The sequence below is a fragment of the Eutrigla gurnardus genome (genome assembly GCF_963514095.1).
Source record: "Eutrigla gurnardus genome assembly, chromosome: 17".
Classification (NCBI taxonomy): Eukaryota; Metazoa; Chordata; class Actinopteri; order Perciformes; family Triglidae; genus Eutrigla; species Eutrigla gurnardus.
The window spans coordinates 18,650,955-18,670,120 of NC_139928.1; the positions used below are offsets into that span (position 1 = coordinate 18,650,955).

General features: G+C 45.4%; 2 protein-coding genes across 2 annotated transcripts; one reads left to right on the forward strand and one right to left on the reverse strand.

The window, feature by feature from the left end:
- Positions 1-2,440: 2,440 nt before the first annotated feature.
- LOC311027956 (transmembrane protein 74) lies at positions 2,441-4,017 on the reverse strand. The gene is given in 2 exon segments (XM_084032181.1): positions 2,441-3,544; positions 3,547-4,017. Coding segments are annotated over 2 exon segments (792 nt in total). The 5' UTR covers positions 3,571-4,017; the 3' UTR covers positions 2,441-2,776.
- An 11,792-nt stretch (positions 4,018-15,809) lies between these two features.
- Positions 15,810-18,680, forward strand: trhrb (thyrotropin-releasing hormone receptor b). The gene is made up of 2 exons (XM_084032156.1): positions 15,810-16,743; positions 17,768-18,680. The coding sequence occupies exons 1-2, from the start codon at positions 15,955-15,957 to the stop codon at positions 18,191-18,193; spliced, it is 1,215 nt and encodes a 404-aa protein (XP_083888282.1). The 5' UTR covers positions 15,810-15,954; the 3' UTR covers positions 18,194-18,680.
- Positions 18,681-19,166: the final 486 nt, after the last annotated feature.

The window sequence follows — 19,166 nt, forward strand, 5'->3', positions numbered from 1 at the left end:
AATGGTATTATTAAGTACTCATAGAGGTACTCAGTATCGGCAAGCACTGAAATTGAAGTACTTGTACAAGAAAAGTGGTATCGGTGCATCTCTAAAAAAAGAAATAAAATACGATCTCTGGCTCCATTTTAAGCATATAATGTTAGTTTCCTCTTCTACGCTCGTTCTTGTCAACAGCAGCTGGTTTTGTAAATCCTCTGTAGACCAGACTGTCTCATTTAGGAGGTTCTTCTTTGATGCGTGACCTCACACATTAACCTATAAAAGTCATTATTTGACGTTTTAATGGTGCAACAGATTGTGTCAGTCGCTAGTTAGAAGAGACTTTACACACATTGAGGGAGGGATTTATGGAAAGTTGCTGGAACAAAGTTTTAAACGGTTTCTTTTTCTAAATTTAACATCGTTGCTTATTGAGTCAGAAAATAATTTCGGCTTGAAAGTGAGATTAAATGGACTACAACTACCACGTAACGGTGTTGAGATGGTTTTTATGAACATTTCAGCTGCTGCAACGGAGGAAATAGACCTTCAAGCTACCTCATGTGGTTAAACGGTCATTATGTTATTTCCAGGGCCATTGAATCGGCTCTAATTCCCATAAACATCGACAATGTGATGCCATAATTAGACATTTACAGACATTTACTCCTCTTATCCAACTCCTCAGCAGTAAATGTGTTGTGATGTCGATCCCCTTCTCTCTCGACGGAATATTATTAACTGGGAGGAATCTACGGTGCTGAACGAGAGCTGGGAGTGCTGGTTTCCCCGCGGACTAGCAGCCTCCATAGACCAGAATGCATTGCAGGTTGGGTTTTGAGTTAGGAAGGAAAACTCTCTGGTTTTTACATTACTCTGCCACGCTCTGCATCATGTGTACATGAGGAAAACACATCCGATGTTCTCCCCGACATCAAACAGGTCAGCATTAGAAATCCTTCATCAAGGTCAAGAGGTCAGCTGATTTACTGACATTAGAGTGAGCGAAGGTCATGCGGAGGATAATGTGATCCAATTACAGCTTTCTGCACACCGTAAGCAGGCGAGTGTTCATTCACAGCATCAGGCGATCCATTACTTCCCACTTCCTCGACTGCAACCTTCACGCCAGCGTTGCAGCTGGAGCAGCTCGGCTGTTTCTTTTTTTTTTTTTTAATGAGCACTCTTGATTGAGGCAGTTGTTTGAAACGCTCTGGGATTTTTTTTTTTTTTATTCTCAAACCAATTAGATATAACACCAATTACCAGGAGAGTTCCTCCCCAGGGGGTTGTTGATTCTCTCACTCTGTGTTTGCTTTTAGAGCATCTGCAGTCAAAACCCCCCGAGTGTATCCGGCGTGAGACATCGCATCAACTCAAGCGTCTCTTCAGCGCGTCACAGTCCCATTAAACGGAATTTCTTTTCGGAGCTAAACACAGATTCATGCAATCGTTTTTTTTAAATTATTTTTTCCACATCTGCAATTGAGCGAGTCGCAGCTGCAGCGACACGCCGCTCCGGGTTCAGGTTTGATTTCCGTCGCAGCTGCACACCGGCCTTCAAACACGTGTCAGTGTGAGGAGCGGCGATGCAACTACACGCGGGGTCAGAGGTCGTCGTAAGGCTAACCACCATCCAACGGCGTAAACAAAATCTATATATTTCAGGAAAGCATATTTCATATCCACTTCTAATAAATGTGTACAGCTCATCGTCGTGTATTTGGGTGCAAATCTTCACACAATATCTGCACTGAAAGATATCGGTTGGTTTATTCCAATGTTAGCGGACAAAATCAACAAAATCCACATTCCTCTCTGTCATAATAATGCAAAGTTCATCTGCAGCTGAAGTCCCAGTGGTACCGAAGTCTTCTGTACTCTGAGTATCCCCATAAAGTTACTGTACACGGTTTCAGGTGTACAGTAACAAGAATTATTTAGATCAAATCCTTCACATTTGAATGGACCGCTAAAAAGTCACATCACCTTTTTTTAACAATATATGCGGAAACAAATTACGATTCTGATTTTCATATCACAATTCAATGTTTTTTTTCTTTCCGGAAACAAAATATGAGGCGTGCTTACATCAGCTCCAACCTGTAATATCGTGACATCCATCAATAGATCTGAAACTTTTAGCGTGAGGTCCCGCCTCCTGTTTCACTGGAAGATAGATAGATAGATGCTCTGGAATTTGCTGATTCGGCTCCACTTTAACGAGGCTACGTAATCTGAGTGAGTGAAATCAAATTGGTATGTTTCTAAAAAATGTCACCTTCCCAGGAAGTGTTCTAATAAGACTGAGATATGTGAGCTGCTATGATTAACTTTAATTACACATGAAATCTAGATTTTAACTGTTGCCTCAGTGGTATAACCCGGTCTAAGCCTTTAAACTCTTGGATCTTCTCCCGTCTGGACTTCCTGGATTGTATTTCTCACTGAAGCCTCTTGCGTTGAATTGCAGCTCTGATTTTGGGTCTAGATGTCAGCTGAACCTTAAAAAGCATTTCTACTGGATTTTTGTCCCTGATCTCTTTCAGTGGAATTGGATTATAGGAGCGGGTCTGCTGGATACAAGGAAACAATTACAGCAAACAGAGGCTCTGTCAAGAAGGGCGTAGGAGTAACAGATCAGAAAATGTGAACACGTCCTTTAAAAATGTCCATATTAACAATCAGGAACAGTCTCAGCTGTGAGGAATTTTTAAAAAAGGCATTAAATCTCCACCACATGCCCGATTACAGGACAGAGATTAGAGTCTCCCACGCGTGTCTGCCTGTAAATTCAGCTGAGCACCTCTAAATCCTCCTCGGCCGCTGACAGGTGTGAGCAGGACCCCCGGGTCGGGCTGGAGCCGCCTCGCAGATTGATGGAGCCGTACAACTTGGCGGCGTGTTTGGAATAGGCGAAGGCTTTCCTCCTCATCATCTCGCCCTTCCACATGGAGACCATGAGCAGCGTGGAGAGCAGCACGCCGCCGAGGGTGAGCAGGCACAGCCCCGCGATGACACAGCGGTCCAGGTGGGCCCCCACGCCGGCTTTCTCCCCCTCCAGGCGCTCCATCTCCCGCGCGGACACGCTGTCCGGGTCCACGCGCACGTCCCGGGGGACCGTGTAGGATATGGCCACCAGGGAGATGCCGGTCACCAGGCAGGTCACGGCGATGATGAAGCCGTAATCCACGGACTTCCCCGAGGAGGCGTCGGAGAGGTCGTCGTCGGACAGCAAGTAAAGTTCCGGGATGATGTCGTCCTCCTCCTCCTCCTCTTCCTCCTCTTTATACAGTTCACTTGAAGAGCTCCGGCTCAGGCTGCAGGTTTGTGGACTTGCCGCCATCAGCTGGACATCCTCCTCTTCATCCCCCTGTTTGCAGGTGAAGGATGTTTCTGTCTCCCGCTCTCCTCCTCCTCCTCCTCCTCCTCCTCCTCCTCCTCCTCGGGGGTGCAAAGGCTTCCCACTTTGCGCATTCAGCAGCAGCAGCAGCGACGCGTCCCTCGGATCGGATCGATCAAAGTGAAACAGTTCGAGATCGGCCATTTGAACGCGGGGGCTGGGGTTCTCCGTCCCGTCAAACCCATGCGTCCGGATCAGCTGTTTCAACTTAAAGTGCCTCCTCTACCCGCGTGTCTGTCCTCGGTGCGCGGCGAGCATCTCCAAGTGCAGCCGAGCGAGTCTTAAGCCGGTCCCCGTGATAAAACACAATGCCATCTATTCCACTTGGACACTTAGGGACCACGCTGCTGGATCTAATCCCGCCTGAGAGTCGGGTGCGTCTAATCCCGCCGGGGATGAAGCAGAGAAAGGCGGCTGGATGAGGAGCTCTCTTCTCCCCGCCGTGCGGCCGCTCGCGTCCCCGCCCGGCTGCCTTCTGCTCCCCGGTCAATGAGAGGGAACGCTTCGGCAGACCCCTCCCACGGAGCGGCTCCGGCAGACCGCCTCGTAACACCGGTTACCGAGCCAACTTCACTGCCCCCCCCCCCTCCTCCTCCTCTCTGCACGCGCACACTCAACAACGCACGAGGAGCGACGCGTCACATAACCGCGAGACACCCTGTAGAAACGGGCTAAAGGAGCAGGAATGGTGGTTAATAAACGCTTCATAGATCTATAAGACATCAATACCAATAAGAGCAACTTTTTGGGTTGCCAGGTTGTTGAGAAATCCATCGTTTAACGGTGAAGTCATGATTAGAAACTCATGGAGAAGAGGACGTAGTCATCGTGACGTCAGCGGTTGGTTTGTGGATTACGGGATTGAAGCCTCCAGTTTGATGTTTTGCAACCAGTGAAAGGAAGTGACCATATTTGGACAGAGAAAAAGGAAAGGAAAGGAAAGGAAAGGAAAGGAAAGGAAAGGAAAGGAAAGGAAAGGAAAGGAATCAGTAAACCATTCCATCCAGAAGCACAACAACTAGACAAATAAATCAGAGGATTGGCAAAGTCATTGTAATTATCCTCTGGGGACCATGAAATTAATGTCTGCACTAAATATTATGACAATCCAGCCACACGTTCAGATGTTACAGCCGCTCTGGTTTAAAGAGTCTAAGATCTTTTACAACAGATCGCCACATCCGCAGATGGAAATGAATAGTTAATAATTCGATGGTGGTCCAGATGCCCTGCAGCTCTTCTCCAGAAGGTCAGAGGTCAAAGGTCCATTAGAGGGGATCTACCTAATGAATCATGGACTAAAGCGAGTGTTCTGCCGGAGGAGGAAGGACAAAAAGTTGTTTTTAATGATGGCAGATGTCTCATCTATGAAGTTTTGGTCAATAATGCAATAACCACTCGAGTCATTAGTAACCCTTCAGCTACAGGAAGAACTGCTCGCTGGTTCCTGGATGAAGAGCCATTGTTTGTCACAGCAAATCAGGAAGACACTTCTTTTTTTCTCAGATGGCAGTGATCTGATTAATGGTTTATTGATTGGCTGTTCAGCCATGTCCTCTGTCTTGGCAAGGTCAAAGGTCAGGAGGTGCACAGCCCTGCAGCGGGGGCTACAGCGTCTTGCTCGACCACAGCTTGACAGGATTGTAGGAATACTGAAGCCGTGGGTCCAAGTCCCCATCCGTGATCCTATCAGGGACGGGATCGTATGGGATTTTGTCGTGAAAAACACTCACAATAATGTGATTGTGGTGAATTTGCATCATCAGGATAATTGTAGATATCCTTACGAGTGACTGGAAAAAGCCGCTGATAGTAGAGAAGTGAAAACAGCTCAATTTAAAAAATACAGGGTACACAAATACATTTTTAAAATGTATTTATCCTTTATTCATGCAGATTATTTTATTGTTTTTCACAAAAAAAATATGTTCACTAAAAAATATTGTGCCATTTTAAGCATATTTTGATGATAATCGGGATATTATCAAAAATAAAAAAAAGGATAATTGGGACATGAAATTAAAATTTCGCCCCACACCTAGCACCTATCGCCATGGTAACCCTCTCCCAATTTTTAAGTTAGACTGACTTTGATGGGGGTTTTTTAAATTCAAGGTTAACAGCAGTCTATCATTTTGGAAAGAAATACTGAAACCTCACTTTCTTTTTTTCTGTTTTCCAATCAAAACACATATTTGCGTTGTTGCCAATAGCTATTTACCAACATGTCAAAGTATTCCTTTAGTGTTGTTACAGTTTGTCAACCCCCTCATGTTCCCGTAGAAAACAGAGATGACATGATGTCAGCGAGAGCTTTGTGCTCTCAACAGCACTTCAGCGAGACGAGATGGAGTCGAAGAACATTCTCATTAATCACTCGAGTAGATTTCCTTCTGGGAACTTCTTCAACATCATTATCTCACACATTCATATAATATTATTATTATGACAAAAGGATGATCTGAGCCCGAGAAAAAGAAGATTCTCCTCCTTTGAAAATGAGCGTTTGCTTTCCTGACTGGCCCATTTCCAGAGCGCCGTGCCAGCCGCTGGAAAACTCCACTTTGATATTCAATCACAACCGTGTCAAATCCTGTACAGTCGGTGCCGAGCGGAAAGCTCGTATCTCCAAACTGGTGGCTTTTCCAGGAACTAACAAACACCAGCTTCACCAACACAACACGTGTTTAAAAGTTTAAAACAGAAGGGGGTAGCATAAACGTCAAGGAGCAGCGTTTTCGGAGAGAATTACATCCTTAGCCGACTTTCAAAGATTATAATGAGAAAAAAAGGTGCCATGAGGTTTTTAAATGACAGTCACAATCTGCAGGAATAGGGATATTCCACTTCCTGAGCCCCTTATAGAAATCCTCCAGCTGGCAGAGTCTCTGCAGAGCACTGGAGCATATGTAGGCTATAGGTAGCCAAAGGTTCTGATTACGAAGCGCTTCAATGATCCAACATTCAAGGTCGTTTCCTGTGTTCATGAAGATCAACCGCCTGATGCTTGTGGACACTCAACGGTCTCGATCGGCTCGCTGTGCGTTCAGCGGTCAGGGCGGTTTCTGAGGGAGGAGACGGTGAAGGAAGCTTCAGGGGGTCTTTAACATTTCTCACAGAGGAAGAGGACGGGGGACGAGTTTCAAAAGAGTTACAACTCAGCATGTAGACGTGAAGAATCTAGACATAGAGCATGTAGACGTACAGCATGTAGACGTGGAGAATCTAGACATAGAGCATGTAGACGTACAGCATGTAGACGTGGAGAATCTAGACATAGAGCATGTGGATGTACAGCATGTAGACATACAGCATGTAGACGTACAGCATGTAGATGTAGAGCATGTAGACGTGGAGAATCTAGACATAGAGCATGTAGACGTGGAGAATCTAGACATAGAGCATGTAGACGTGGAGAATCTAGACATAGAGCATGTAGATGTGGAGAATCTAGACATAGAGCATGTAGACGTGGAGAATCTAGACATAGAGCATGTAGATGTGGAGAATCTAGACATAGAGCATGTAGACGTGGAGAATCTAGACATAGAGCATTTAGACGTGGAGAATCTAGACATAGAGCATGTAGACGTGGAGAATCTAGACATAGAGCATGTAGACGTAGAGCATGTAGACATAGAGCATGTAGACGTAGAGCATGTAGACATAGAGCATATAGATGTAGAGCATGTAGACGTGGAGAATCTAGACATAGAGCATGTGGATGTACAACATGTAGACATAGAGCATGTAGACGTAGAGCATGTGGATGTACAACATGTAGACATAGAGCATGTAGAAGTATGTAGAAGTACAGCATGTAGAAGAACAGCATGTAGACGTACAGCATGTAGAAGTATGTAGATGTACAGCATGTAGAAGTACAGCATGTAGACATACAGCATGTATTACTCTTTTAAAGTCCATGATTCCTCAACAGGCCCATGGGTCTAATCCTGAGGTGTCCACATACTTTTGGCCAGCAGTAGTGCCTGTGGTCTCATCCATCGTCACATTCAGACAGTTTGACCAGCTGAGCAGAACAATGACACAAAGCAGGAGACGTACAAGAGTTTGTTAGACATGAAGAATCCACAGTTCTTTGTCTCTTTGTCTAACTTCCTGTCTGTCACCTGACGTGGTCTCACTGATGTGGGCGATCGCCAAGGTTGGATGTGGCACTCCAGGCAATAAAGTAAAGGCGATGAAAGTGTCTCTCTTTCTTGGCTGTAAAAGAGCCATCTTATATATATACAAACACATTATAATATAATAAAACGTCTAAGAGAAGTTATAGTACATTAATAAACATTAAAAAAAATCTGCCTACATTACATAGTGTGATAAATAATGTATTAAATGTTGTATAATATCCTTTGTTCGACCTGCAGCATTAATGTCACAACAGCTTCTGCCTTCCTGCCTATAGCGGTCTGTAATACATAACCATGTCAGAAAGAGTCACGCAACCCCTCATAACCTCCACACACACACACACACACACACACACACACACACACACACACACACACACACACACACACACACACACACACACACACACACACACACACACACACACACAGAGACCTGAGGGGGCCGCTGTCATCAGTCCGATAACATGGTCCACGTTCCAAACTGCAGCAAAGAAGTAAACATTTTGATGGTACTTTCAATAATTCTGCATTCAAAACTCAACGTGAGCAAATTCCTCCTGAACACAGAGATATTTAATGCTGTGTGGTTTTAAAGGAGGGAGAGAGAGAGAGTGTGTGTGGGGGGATGAACCTGCAGCAGCTGCCTTTGAGCAAAGCGCCTCTCGCCTGCAGCCTCTCCGCGGCTGACAGCACTGTGTTGTGATAGTGATGTGTTGACCTAATCTCCCCCGGCAACCGCATCGCCCAGGAACTCAACAGAAAGAGAAAAAAATGGATCTGTCTAACTACGACTTTCAGTGCAACGCTGCATCCAAATAGAAAAGGAACCACGAGAGACGAAGCATTCTGCTCCGTCACGTCGGAGGAAACCACCAGACGACACGCTGCCGCGCCGCTCTTTATGATCTAAAGTGATTTGTCATTTCCCCCAGAGATGCTCCCAACCAGCAGGGCCCGTTTTATTTACGCCACGCAGGGGAAGTGTGGCATTTTACACTGACGGATCTGCTGCGAAGCCGGAGCACAAGCCAGGCTAAGAATAGCTGATGGGAAGCCGGCAAAGGCGCAGGTCCAAGGTCAGACTAGGACGCCATCGGGGCTGTGGGGGGGGGGGGACACACACACATGCTGGATGTAAGAGCTGAGTCAAGATGCAAAGCCGAGCTGAGTCGCCTCCTTTCTCTCTGCAGTGCAACTCTGCACAACTTAAATGGGGTTTCTGGACGAGGTTCAAACAGGTGAATCATAAACATCCATTTAACCCGACAGCAGACGTGCAGCAAAAACTAGAAGCACCAGAGGACCGAAGGCCCCGTTCAGACCAGTTCAGACCCGTTCAGACCAGTTCAGACCAGTTCAGACCCGTTCAGACCCACTCAGACCCGTTCAGCCCCGTTCAGCCCCGCTCAGCCCCGCTCAGACCCGTTCATACCCGTTCAGACCCGCTCAGACCCGTTCAGACCTGTTCATACCCGCTCAGACCCGTTCAGACCTGTTCAGACCCGTTCAGACCCACTCAGACCCGTTCAGCCCCGTTCAGCCCCATTCAGACCCGCTCAGACCCGTTTAGCCCCGCTCAGCCCCGCTCAGACCCGTTCAGCCCCACTCAGACCCGTTCATACCCGCTCAGACCCGCTCAGACCCGTTCAGACCTGTTCATACCCGCTCAGACCCGTTCAGACCTGTTCAGACCCGCTCAGACCCGTTCAGACCTGTTCATACCCACTCAGACCCGTTCAGCCCCATTCAGACCCGCTCAGACCTGTTCAGCCCCGCTCAGACCCGTTCAGCCCCACTCAGACCCGTTCATACCCGTTCAGACCCGCTCAGACCCGTTCAGACCTGTTCATACCCGCTCAGACCCGTTCAGCCCCACTCAGACCCGTTCAGACCCGTTCAGACCCGTTCATACCCGCTCAGACCTGTTCAGCCCCACTCAGACCCGTTCAGACCCGTACTGCCCCACTCAGACCCACTCAGACCCGCTCAGACCCGTTAAGACCCGTACTGCCCCACTCAGACCCGTTCAGACCCGTACTGCCCCACTCAGACCCGCTCAGACCCGTTCAGACCCGCACTGCCCCACTCAGACCCGCTCAGACCCGTTCAGACCCGTTCAGACCCGTACTGCCCCGTTCAGACCCGTTCAGACCCGTACTACCCCACTCAGACCCGCTCAGACCCGTTCAGACCCGCACTGCCCCACTCAGACCCGTTCAGACCCGCCCTGACCCGCCTAGACCTGCTCAGACCCTCTCAGACCCGTTCAGACCCGCTCGGACCATCTCAGACCCGTTCAGACCCACTCAGACCCACTCAGACCCACTCAGACCCGTTCAGACCCGTTCAGACCCGTTCAGACCCTCATACATGTCCCTCCACACTGCAACACACGGTTCACCCATCAATTAATCAGTTTCTTGACGTTGTGCTGAGCTGCTTGTTAAAATCTGTTGAGTGGAAGTTTTAGTTTCAGCTTGCAGAGGAGAAACCGAGCCAACGCTTGTTTTCTTTGAGCTAGATTGTCGAAACAGTTGCTGAATCATATTTCTCCGTTTTTAGTTGCTTGTAGTTTAGTACTGTAGTTAACACAGACAATAAAAAGAAATCCCATTTCAGATCAGAGAAAATCTTTTGCTTACAATGAGTGTAAAACATGACAGAACATGAAAATACGTGGATTTGAATGGTTAATAAATGACTTTTTAAAATGTTTAAATATGAGCTGTGAAATAACTGTTAAGTAAATGAGGAGAAGTCTAAGTTGTCGGGTTATGAGACCAGATTTGATGCTGAAATGTACTTTTTCCATCCAGTAATATGAGATTAACCCTTTCATTCACATCGTCATCTTATGAAAATGATTGTAAACGTTTGAATGTAACCTTTTCTCTCTGGAACAAACAACACATTTCCTGCTGATCTGTCTTTTGGCAGATCTCCAGACTTTAATTCATGGATCACTTGAGTGTCTCAGGGAGGAAACTGGAGAACATCCAGCTGAAATGGTTCAGATCATAACTGTATTAAATAGCACAACTGAAGACGGGTTGTTGTAACACATAACAGCTTCTAATTTAAATACAGTAACGCTGCTTTTATAGATCCCAGCATCCCTTTCTCTCTGCTTCCTCCTTTTCTTCTTCCTTTCCCTCTTTTTTCAGTTTAAAGTTCCCGATTCCAAATATTCAAATCAAACTTTCCAGCCGTTTCTCTGAGCTTCTACACATCACTGTTCCTCTCTCACATCCCTGCAAGACATTTGTTCTGTGCTGGAACCATAAAACAGTAATGTAATCTCCGTTTTATATGTGCTATTTCAATGAGTGCTTTCCACATTTAAGGGGAGACAGGTGAATAGACTTTGGATATCTCATTTCATCACGACATAAATCAGAAAATACAGCCATAAAAATAAATCCATTTCTGCCGGGTAGAAACGTTCAGAATATAGATTGAATGAAAGTGAAAAACGTGGATGAAGTTTAGATTTCTGACTCACAGTCGGAGGAAAAACTCATTTTGAGAAAACCTTGAAGACACGTTTTGTTGAATACATTTTGAAGACACTTCAGGTGAGCAGAAGAAATGAATGCATAGATGGATGACTTACATTCAGGAGAAGAGGTTCTGGGGGGGAGAGGGACTCTCTTTGGACCTGGACTTCAGCCTCCAGGGAACTTTTACACGAACATCTATAAACACACTAAAGGAAAGGAAACATAAATACAAAGACTTTCTTTTCAAAACCTCCATGATTGTTATTTCAACACGAAAGGGAAGAAAAAAAGCATTTATAGTGATGATATGGACGCTTTGCTTCGGCAGCATTTTCTTCCTGATTGATGCCAAGAATCCATTAGCTGTAAAATGGAAATATAGCAGGGAACAATATTAAAACATTTATATTTTACAGAATTATAATGCACTCCTGTAGAAGGGTGGACACTCCATCATGTTAATGTGTGTAGCTTCACCTAAAGGCAAGGAGCTCACAACTTGATTGGAAGCTTCATTCTCAAGACACTACGTGTGAATATGGTTAAAAAAAAGATGTACTAATAGATGAAACTTCCCCAGTTGATTACTGTTATTAAGGCAATTATTATTATTTGTATTACACTTGATCTAATCAGACACAAATAGACAAATAATCAACTGGACGTGTGTTTTTATGTTTCCTCTAGTCTAAAAGAAGTCAAATACACATGAAAACATTAGATTTTGCCTCTATTGAACCGTCTTTAAATCTGGGTTTGAACGTGACGTTTGCAGAAGTCACCTCCATCACCTTTATGTCTTCGCCGTCTCATCAGCAGGAGTGATGCTCTCTGTCAGGGCGAGGTTATGGACCGGACCCCACAGTGTACTCACCCATTAGTGGAGGAGGGGGTCAGGGTCAGGGGTCGCTTGTTTACGGCCTTGAGTCACGAGGCGGCCGCCTGCCATCCTCGCACTACATCAGAGCCGCTCACGGCTTGGTTATTGTGCATCACAGGAAAACGCCTGGATTTCCTTCAACGCATGATTATTCATTGATTTTTCCGGGAAAACAACACAGAGGCCACTTGTGTGTTCGGATGCCGTGTTGCACGTTGTGTAACGGCGGTATAACTCACAGTGCTGACGCGTTTTATGCTTTACTGCTCTTTGGGAGGAGATACAAGCGGATGATATTTATGTTATGGCTGTAAATGGTGCTGGATGTCATCCATATTCATGAAGCACCTGCAGAGATGTCATAATGTTGAATGTTTCTGTTGTTGTCGGGGTAAATGGTGTGTGGATCCTCCAGCACGGCAGCAACACGCGGTCTCTGTTCTGGCTTCAGGTCAGACCCGGCTCAAAGACTCTTTATGAATATTCATCTGACAGAAGCTAAATGAGAGCAGATGATAACGAGGACGTCACGTTATTTTAACTGTGACCTTCTGTGGAGCGTTGGCAGCTACTTTAACGTCACTTTATACATGTAATGTATATTATTACTGATAATAAAAACAATCAGTTTGAACAGTTGAGTATATATTATGATTTTCATAGCAAACACTGCATCTCACAATACAACTTTACTCATTATTATTTATTTATCTCTCATTTCCTGTCAACTCTGCATTTAATAAGCTTAAATTGTCTGTTGGGATTTGGTCTAAAATGTGAAATCAGGATGAAGTGAGGAAAGGGTTCGGGTGCTGCTCAGGTGTGTCCTTTGGGTGGCAGTAAAACTCTTTCACTCCTTCCCTTCAGCTCTTTTCTTTCTGCCGATGCGGCTGTAATGTGAATAATGTAACAGGGACTACCATTCAACTGTATGAGCAAAACAATAATAAATCAGCATTCATTTCAGCATGAAGATCAGTTGTTTTGGGGATGTGACTGAATGGTTTCACTCTGTATATTTGATGTATAACGATGTGATTAAAGTTGGCTGAAGTCATGTGACTCTGCAGCAAGAACATCTTTTTTCATGACTCTTCAATTTAGGCTGTTTTGCTTCCGTAACGTCTACTTTCAGACTAAAGTGGTTTATTTTATGACTTTGTCTATTTGTTTCTTCCACTCACCAAATGTTCCCTTTTCATTCCTATTAATATTCTGAAGGTTATAACTGAGGGGTTTGTTCATACATCATTCACAGCCTGATTTACAGAACACTTTTTAAAATGTGATAGAAATGGACTTGCAGTGACACATATCCAAAATTAAAAAGTTTGATTTCTGGTCTTGAAATGAATGAAAATTAGCGCATAAGATTAATAATAATAAAAAATAAAGGTTATTCAATAATTCTTAATATAATCAAGTGGGGAGGGTTCATGGAGATACTGGTTTAATGTGTGATTTCCTGTCTCAGGTTGGCATCATGAACAACTAAACTAAACCGCTCACTTGAATTGGTCTAGAAGAAAAAAACTAAAAATCATGCTGCTGATGAACAAATCAGGCAGCTTCATATCTGCTAACTTCACCGAGGAGGAAAAGTGCAGATGAAGAAGGAGCCGAGGAGCTAAAACGGACGCTTTCTTCACAGCTGAGAGATAATGGGCATCATGGGAGAAAACGGGGGGGCGGCGTCATTATGTAACTCCCAGTCTTCCCAGTCCACCTGTTGCTCGGGATGGATGGCTAGCAGCCTCAGCGCTCGCAGCACAATGGTGTGAACAGTGTGTGTGTGTGTGTGTGTGTGTGTGTGTGTGTGTGTGTGTGTGTGTGTGTGTGTGTGTGTGTGTGTGTGTGTGTGTGTGTGTGGGCGTGACTCTCGGCTCTTGGAGAATGTGCACAGTTGGTGAGGAGGAGAGTTTCCCACCTCCACACTGCTGAGCAGAGAACAGACAACTGCAGATTGTCGTGTTGCTGGACGGCTTGGCAGCGAGCGCAGGTCACCGCTGGCCGTCTCCTTGTGCTTTTCATGCTCGCCATCGTCTTTACGCCTCACACAGAACATTTTAAAGCCGATCAGCTCCTGGGTAATGAATACGTTGGTCCAGAGTCAGGAGACCTGGAATTAGTGGTTTGATGTCACATTTTGGCAGCACGTTGGTTCTTCATGTTTTCTTTACTGAACGTGTTTAATGAAGCTGCTGCAAAGTAAGATATGAAGACATTGGATTTGATGGTGATTCGTGAACAGAAGGTGTTGCAGCATATAAGGCTGAACTACTTCTATCTCCACTGTTCTGGAGTCTGTATTATACATATATTTTATAGGTTTTTAGACTCCGAATGTTTAAATTTGACTTTTATTTTAAGCTGATCGGATATTTAAAGGGAACATATTCTGCTCTTTTTCCGGTTCATACTTGTATTTCAGGTTACTTTGCATGCTTTAATGCTCAGAAAACACTTTATTTTCCCATCAGGCTCTGCCCCTCCCTCCCAAAAATCCAGATATTATGCTAATGAGTTACTTGGTGACATCACCACTTTATGGAAGAAAAGTCCAGATTTGAACGGAGGTGTTTAAATCAGTTCTCCAGGCTTTGACACTCTGGAGACGTTTTACATGAACAACAACTAAACACTAAAGGAAAAATAGTTCCTCTTAAGCCTTTCTTTTTGGTGTCTGATGAAAAACTGATTGTTATTGCATCACACACACAAAAAGAGGATTTATAGTGATGATATGCACTTTGCTTAAAGTCTTGGCAGCATTTTTCTTCCCAGATTGACGCCAAGAATTCATCCATTGGCTGTCACTTGGAAATATACAGGACAATATTAAAACATTCATATTTAACAGAATTACAATGACACGCCTTTTTGCAGATGCACTCCTGATCATCTTCTCTTAAAAAACATCCACTTTGAGGTTAATTCCCCATAAAAAAAACAGTGCAGATTCACCTAAAATCTTGGAACTATGGATCAGCAGTTAATTTCCATAATGCTGCCCACTTTATTAAAGTGGCATCCTGCTCGCCAGAGGTTAGACCGCCCTCACGAATCTCACAAACTGAATTCTGATTTCAGGTTTAACTTTGTTTTGATGATGCGGATCGACAGATGCAGATGTAATATGTTTATTTTAACAGACAGCACACGGATTCCTGCAGTAAAAAAGAAGGAAATAGTTGAGGAAATAGTTGAAAAATTAGTTTTAAATAGTAGAAATAAGTGAAGATAATTCCAATAGTGTATAAAAGATAAAAGCCGAGGATACACTGCAATAAGAAGAAGGTGAAGCAGGCTAGTGGGAATATTTGGGAATATATTAATTTGTGTGAATGTCCATGAAAAGTTGACTGATACCAATAATGTATAAAAGATGTGGAATATTTGAAGGTTTGTTGACGAGCTGCTGCTGTGATCTGCATTCATGAAGGTCAAGTTTAAACATCGATCCACTCATTTGAATTTCATGGAATATTTTTGAAAGTATGAAATATGAAAAGTGTCCTGAACTGAGCTGGACGTTTTGATGTTTTAAGTTTCTAGTCGAGAGTAATACTAATCCAACAAATGAATGGATGAATCAACAAATAATGCCAGAGGAATAGAAATATGCCGCCACACTGTGTGTTGGAGCAGCTTTGTTGATGGGGAGGTTCTGGTGTCGAGGGTGGAACGACGCGCTAATCCCCTCGCATGCGTAACGGGAGCTCGTGCCAACAGCGAAGGCTCGAAAGCAAACCGCCATCTGGTCGACAGACAGACGGACAGACAGGCAGGCAGAGAGACAGGCAGACGCACTTCGTCCGGACGAGCCCACGGAGACGCGTCGCATCTTTACGCGCAACTACCGCGCAGCTCACGCGCAGCGACGCGCTCACGCGCAGCTCACTGATTGGCTGCAAGTCTGAGCTTATTCAAAAAAACACAAACCCATATTCACTTTCCCCTCCACCTGCACAGCTGACTGATCTCTCGCTTGTGTCGCGCGTAAAAGCGGCTCGGCGCGCTTCAAGCATCGGGATGGAGAACTTCACCGCGGCGGCGGCGCAGGAGCCGAACGGCACTCTGGGCTTCTGGACGGACTACAGCATCCAGTACAAAGTCATCAGTAGTCTGCTGCTCTTCGTGATCTGCGCGTTGGGCATCGTCGGCAACGTGATGGTGATCCTGGTGGTGCTCACCACCAAACACATGAGGACTCCCACCAACTGCTACCTGGTGAGCCTGGCGGTGGCCGACCTGATGGTGCTGACGGCGGCGGGTCTGCCCGCCATCACGGACGGCCTCTTCAGCTCCTGGGTGTTCGGACACTACGGGTGTCTGTGCATCACCTACTTCCAGTACCTGGGCATCAACGCGTCGTCGTGCTCCATCACCGCCTTCACCATCGAGAGGTACATCGCCATCTGCCACCCGATCAAAGCGCAGTTCCTGTGCACGCTCTCCAGAGCCAAGAGGATCATCCTGTGCGTCTGGGCGTTCACCTGCCTCTACTGCGTCATGTGGTTCTACCTGTCGGACCTCCAGGAGCTGGTCTACGACAACGTCACCATCGTGTCGTGCGGATACCGGGTGCCCAGGAAGTTCTACCTGCCCATCTACTTCTTCGACTTCGGCGTGTTCTTCGTGCTGCCGCTGCTGCTGTCCGCGGTGCTGTACGGACTCATCGCCCGGATCCTGTTCCTGAACCCGCTGCCCTCCGACCCCAAAGACAAGAAGAAGAACGGACACAGCAAGCAGAGCAACAACAAGAGGACCAGCTGCAAGAACTCCCGTCACTCCAGCTCCACCGCGACGTCCCGCAGACAGGTGGGCGCGAGACAACTATCCATGTACATGAATATGTGAATATTGAGTATTATTTAAATTTGACACAAAACGTGTGAAAAGAGGATTATTACAGAATAATTGTAACAAAGCTGCTCAGACATGAACCAATAATGCATAAGTAAAATAATACAATCTAAAAATAGATCACTCAAATATCTCATTTTATTTCTTATTCCCTCTTCTATTTTGCAGCTTTGGATCGTCTACTAGTTTAACTGTCAAACTTCAACATCATCTGAATACCGCTGTAATAATATAATAATGAGAACTAAACTCACTTTCAAACTAGCTGAATAATAAGGTCAGTAAAGCGCAGCAATTAAACAAAAACGCCACTAAATGAAAGAACATAATTTAATTCTCATTCAAAATTAATATCATTCTCCATAGAAACAATTTCCTCCCTCACTTAATTAAAAAGATTGTTCAATATCACATTGAATGGCTTGAGAAGAACATCTGTTGCATTAGACTTCATTATGTATTTTCTACATGAACATGAGCTCTTTAAGTGACTCGTCTAACAGGAAAAACATGAGAACCAGCTGGAGATTAAATCAGATCACCAACAATTATGAATAAATAAATCAATAAGTGCTTCTGCTAATCATTATTTTCATTTTAGGTCAAACAGGTGAATATTTTCACGATCAATCGATTAACCATTTGGTCAATAAGAGAGGTGTGTGTGTGTGTGTGTGTGTAGGGGGGGGATGCTATGAGGTTCTATAAACTTAGTCTTATTCTTACATACAGATATGATCAATGATGATGGGATTATCATGGCAAACCGAGCGAGCAGTTATTTGAAACATTAAAGTGACAGTAGGTGTCTTTGCTTTACAGGAACTAGAATATTTTTTAATAAAAAAAGCAACTATTTACATTTGAGAAGCTGCAACTCTCAAACCTTTTCTGCTTTTAAAAAAATCAACTCAAGAGTTAACATGTTAGAAAACCTTTAAGGCTTTAACGTACTTCGGTATCTCTCTCCCCGTGTCAGGTGACCAAGATGCTGGCGGTGGTGGTGATCCTGTTCGCCGTGCTCTGGATGCCGTACCGGACTCTGGTGGTGGTGAACTCCTTCCTGGACCGGGCCTTCCTGAACAGCTGGTTCCTGCTCTTCAGCCGGGTCTGCATCTACCTCAACAGCGCCATCAACCCCGTCATCTACAACGCCATGTCGCAGAAGTTCCGCGCCGCCTTCCGCAAGATCTGCCGCTGCGGGAGGAAGGGCTCGGACAAGCCGGCCGCCTACAGCGTGGCGCTCACCTACAGCGCCGTCAAGGACACGTCCATGGTGGAGAGCACCGACCACTTCACCACGGAGCTGGAGGAGCTCACCGTCACCGACGACCTGCTGTCCGAGCAGAAGATGATGTACCCGGACACCTGCGTGTACGGGAAGGTGAACTTCAGCGACGCCTGAGGTTTGCTGGAGGGCCGACCCCGAGGGGTCAAACGGGGATCCGAGAGTTTTGAACACGTTGCTTAATGGAGTGGGAGTATTGTTTCCTGAGTGCCTGCTGACCTTTTTCAAAGCCAAGCTGCCTCGGCGAGGGATGTAAACACAGATTACAACCACTGATGCGTGATGGCGGTCTTTGATCCACAAAGCCGAGGACCGTCCCAAACACTGTAAACCAACACACGGCGGCAGATAAGTGCTCTCTTATTGCACGCGCTATTATCCCATCTTGGACCGACCCACGTAATACATACTGTGTTTGAGTCAATAGAACATAAACACCATTCCCACTGCGGATGGTGTTGAACCACAACCCAGACCAGCACAGACCCACTTCAGATCCTTAAAGCTGGGCTGGGCAGCAGCCTGGAAATCCTGCAAAACCTCCCTCGACACATTCTTGTTTCCCAACACAGGCAACCGGCGATGCTTTGAAAGGAAACCGAAGAGAAGACGGGAGGAGAAGAACGCCAACAAGTCTAGATGACTTTAACACTTGACCTTGAAGCAAAATTTGTTAGCAGCTTCACGCCAGAATCCAGATTGATCCAGATCCAGTAAGGGGGCCTCTCTCCTGCTTGTGTTCATCAGATCCACCCGTCGCTCCTCCTCGTGTCCACATATGGTCACTTCCTTTCACTGGTTGCAGAAATTCCGGGCAAAAAGCAGAACTCGAGGCTTCAAAACTGTAGATCAAGGTGACGTCACCATGACAACGCCCATTTCTTATATACAGTCTGTGTTCCAAGCCGATCTAGAGCCGGTAGTTTTGGGTTCATTATCGGTTACATATTAGTAAAAGGTACAGGGTGACCAATTGTAATGATTTATGCAACAACAACAAATAAAAAACCTGACAAAATATGTCGGTACATGGTTTCCGCCCGATATCTTCTCCACCAAACAACAAACCTGCTCACCCTGCGCAGCTTTC

Coding starts and splice junctions, on each gene's coding strand:
- trhrb (XM_084032156.1), top strand. CDS start 15,955: ATGGAGAACTTCACCGCGGCGGCGGCGCAGGAGCCGAACGGCACTCTG. Junction 16,744..17,767: donor CCGCGACGTCCCGCAGACAG/GTGGGCGCGAGA, acceptor TCCCCGTGTCAG/GTGACCAAGATGCTGGCGGT.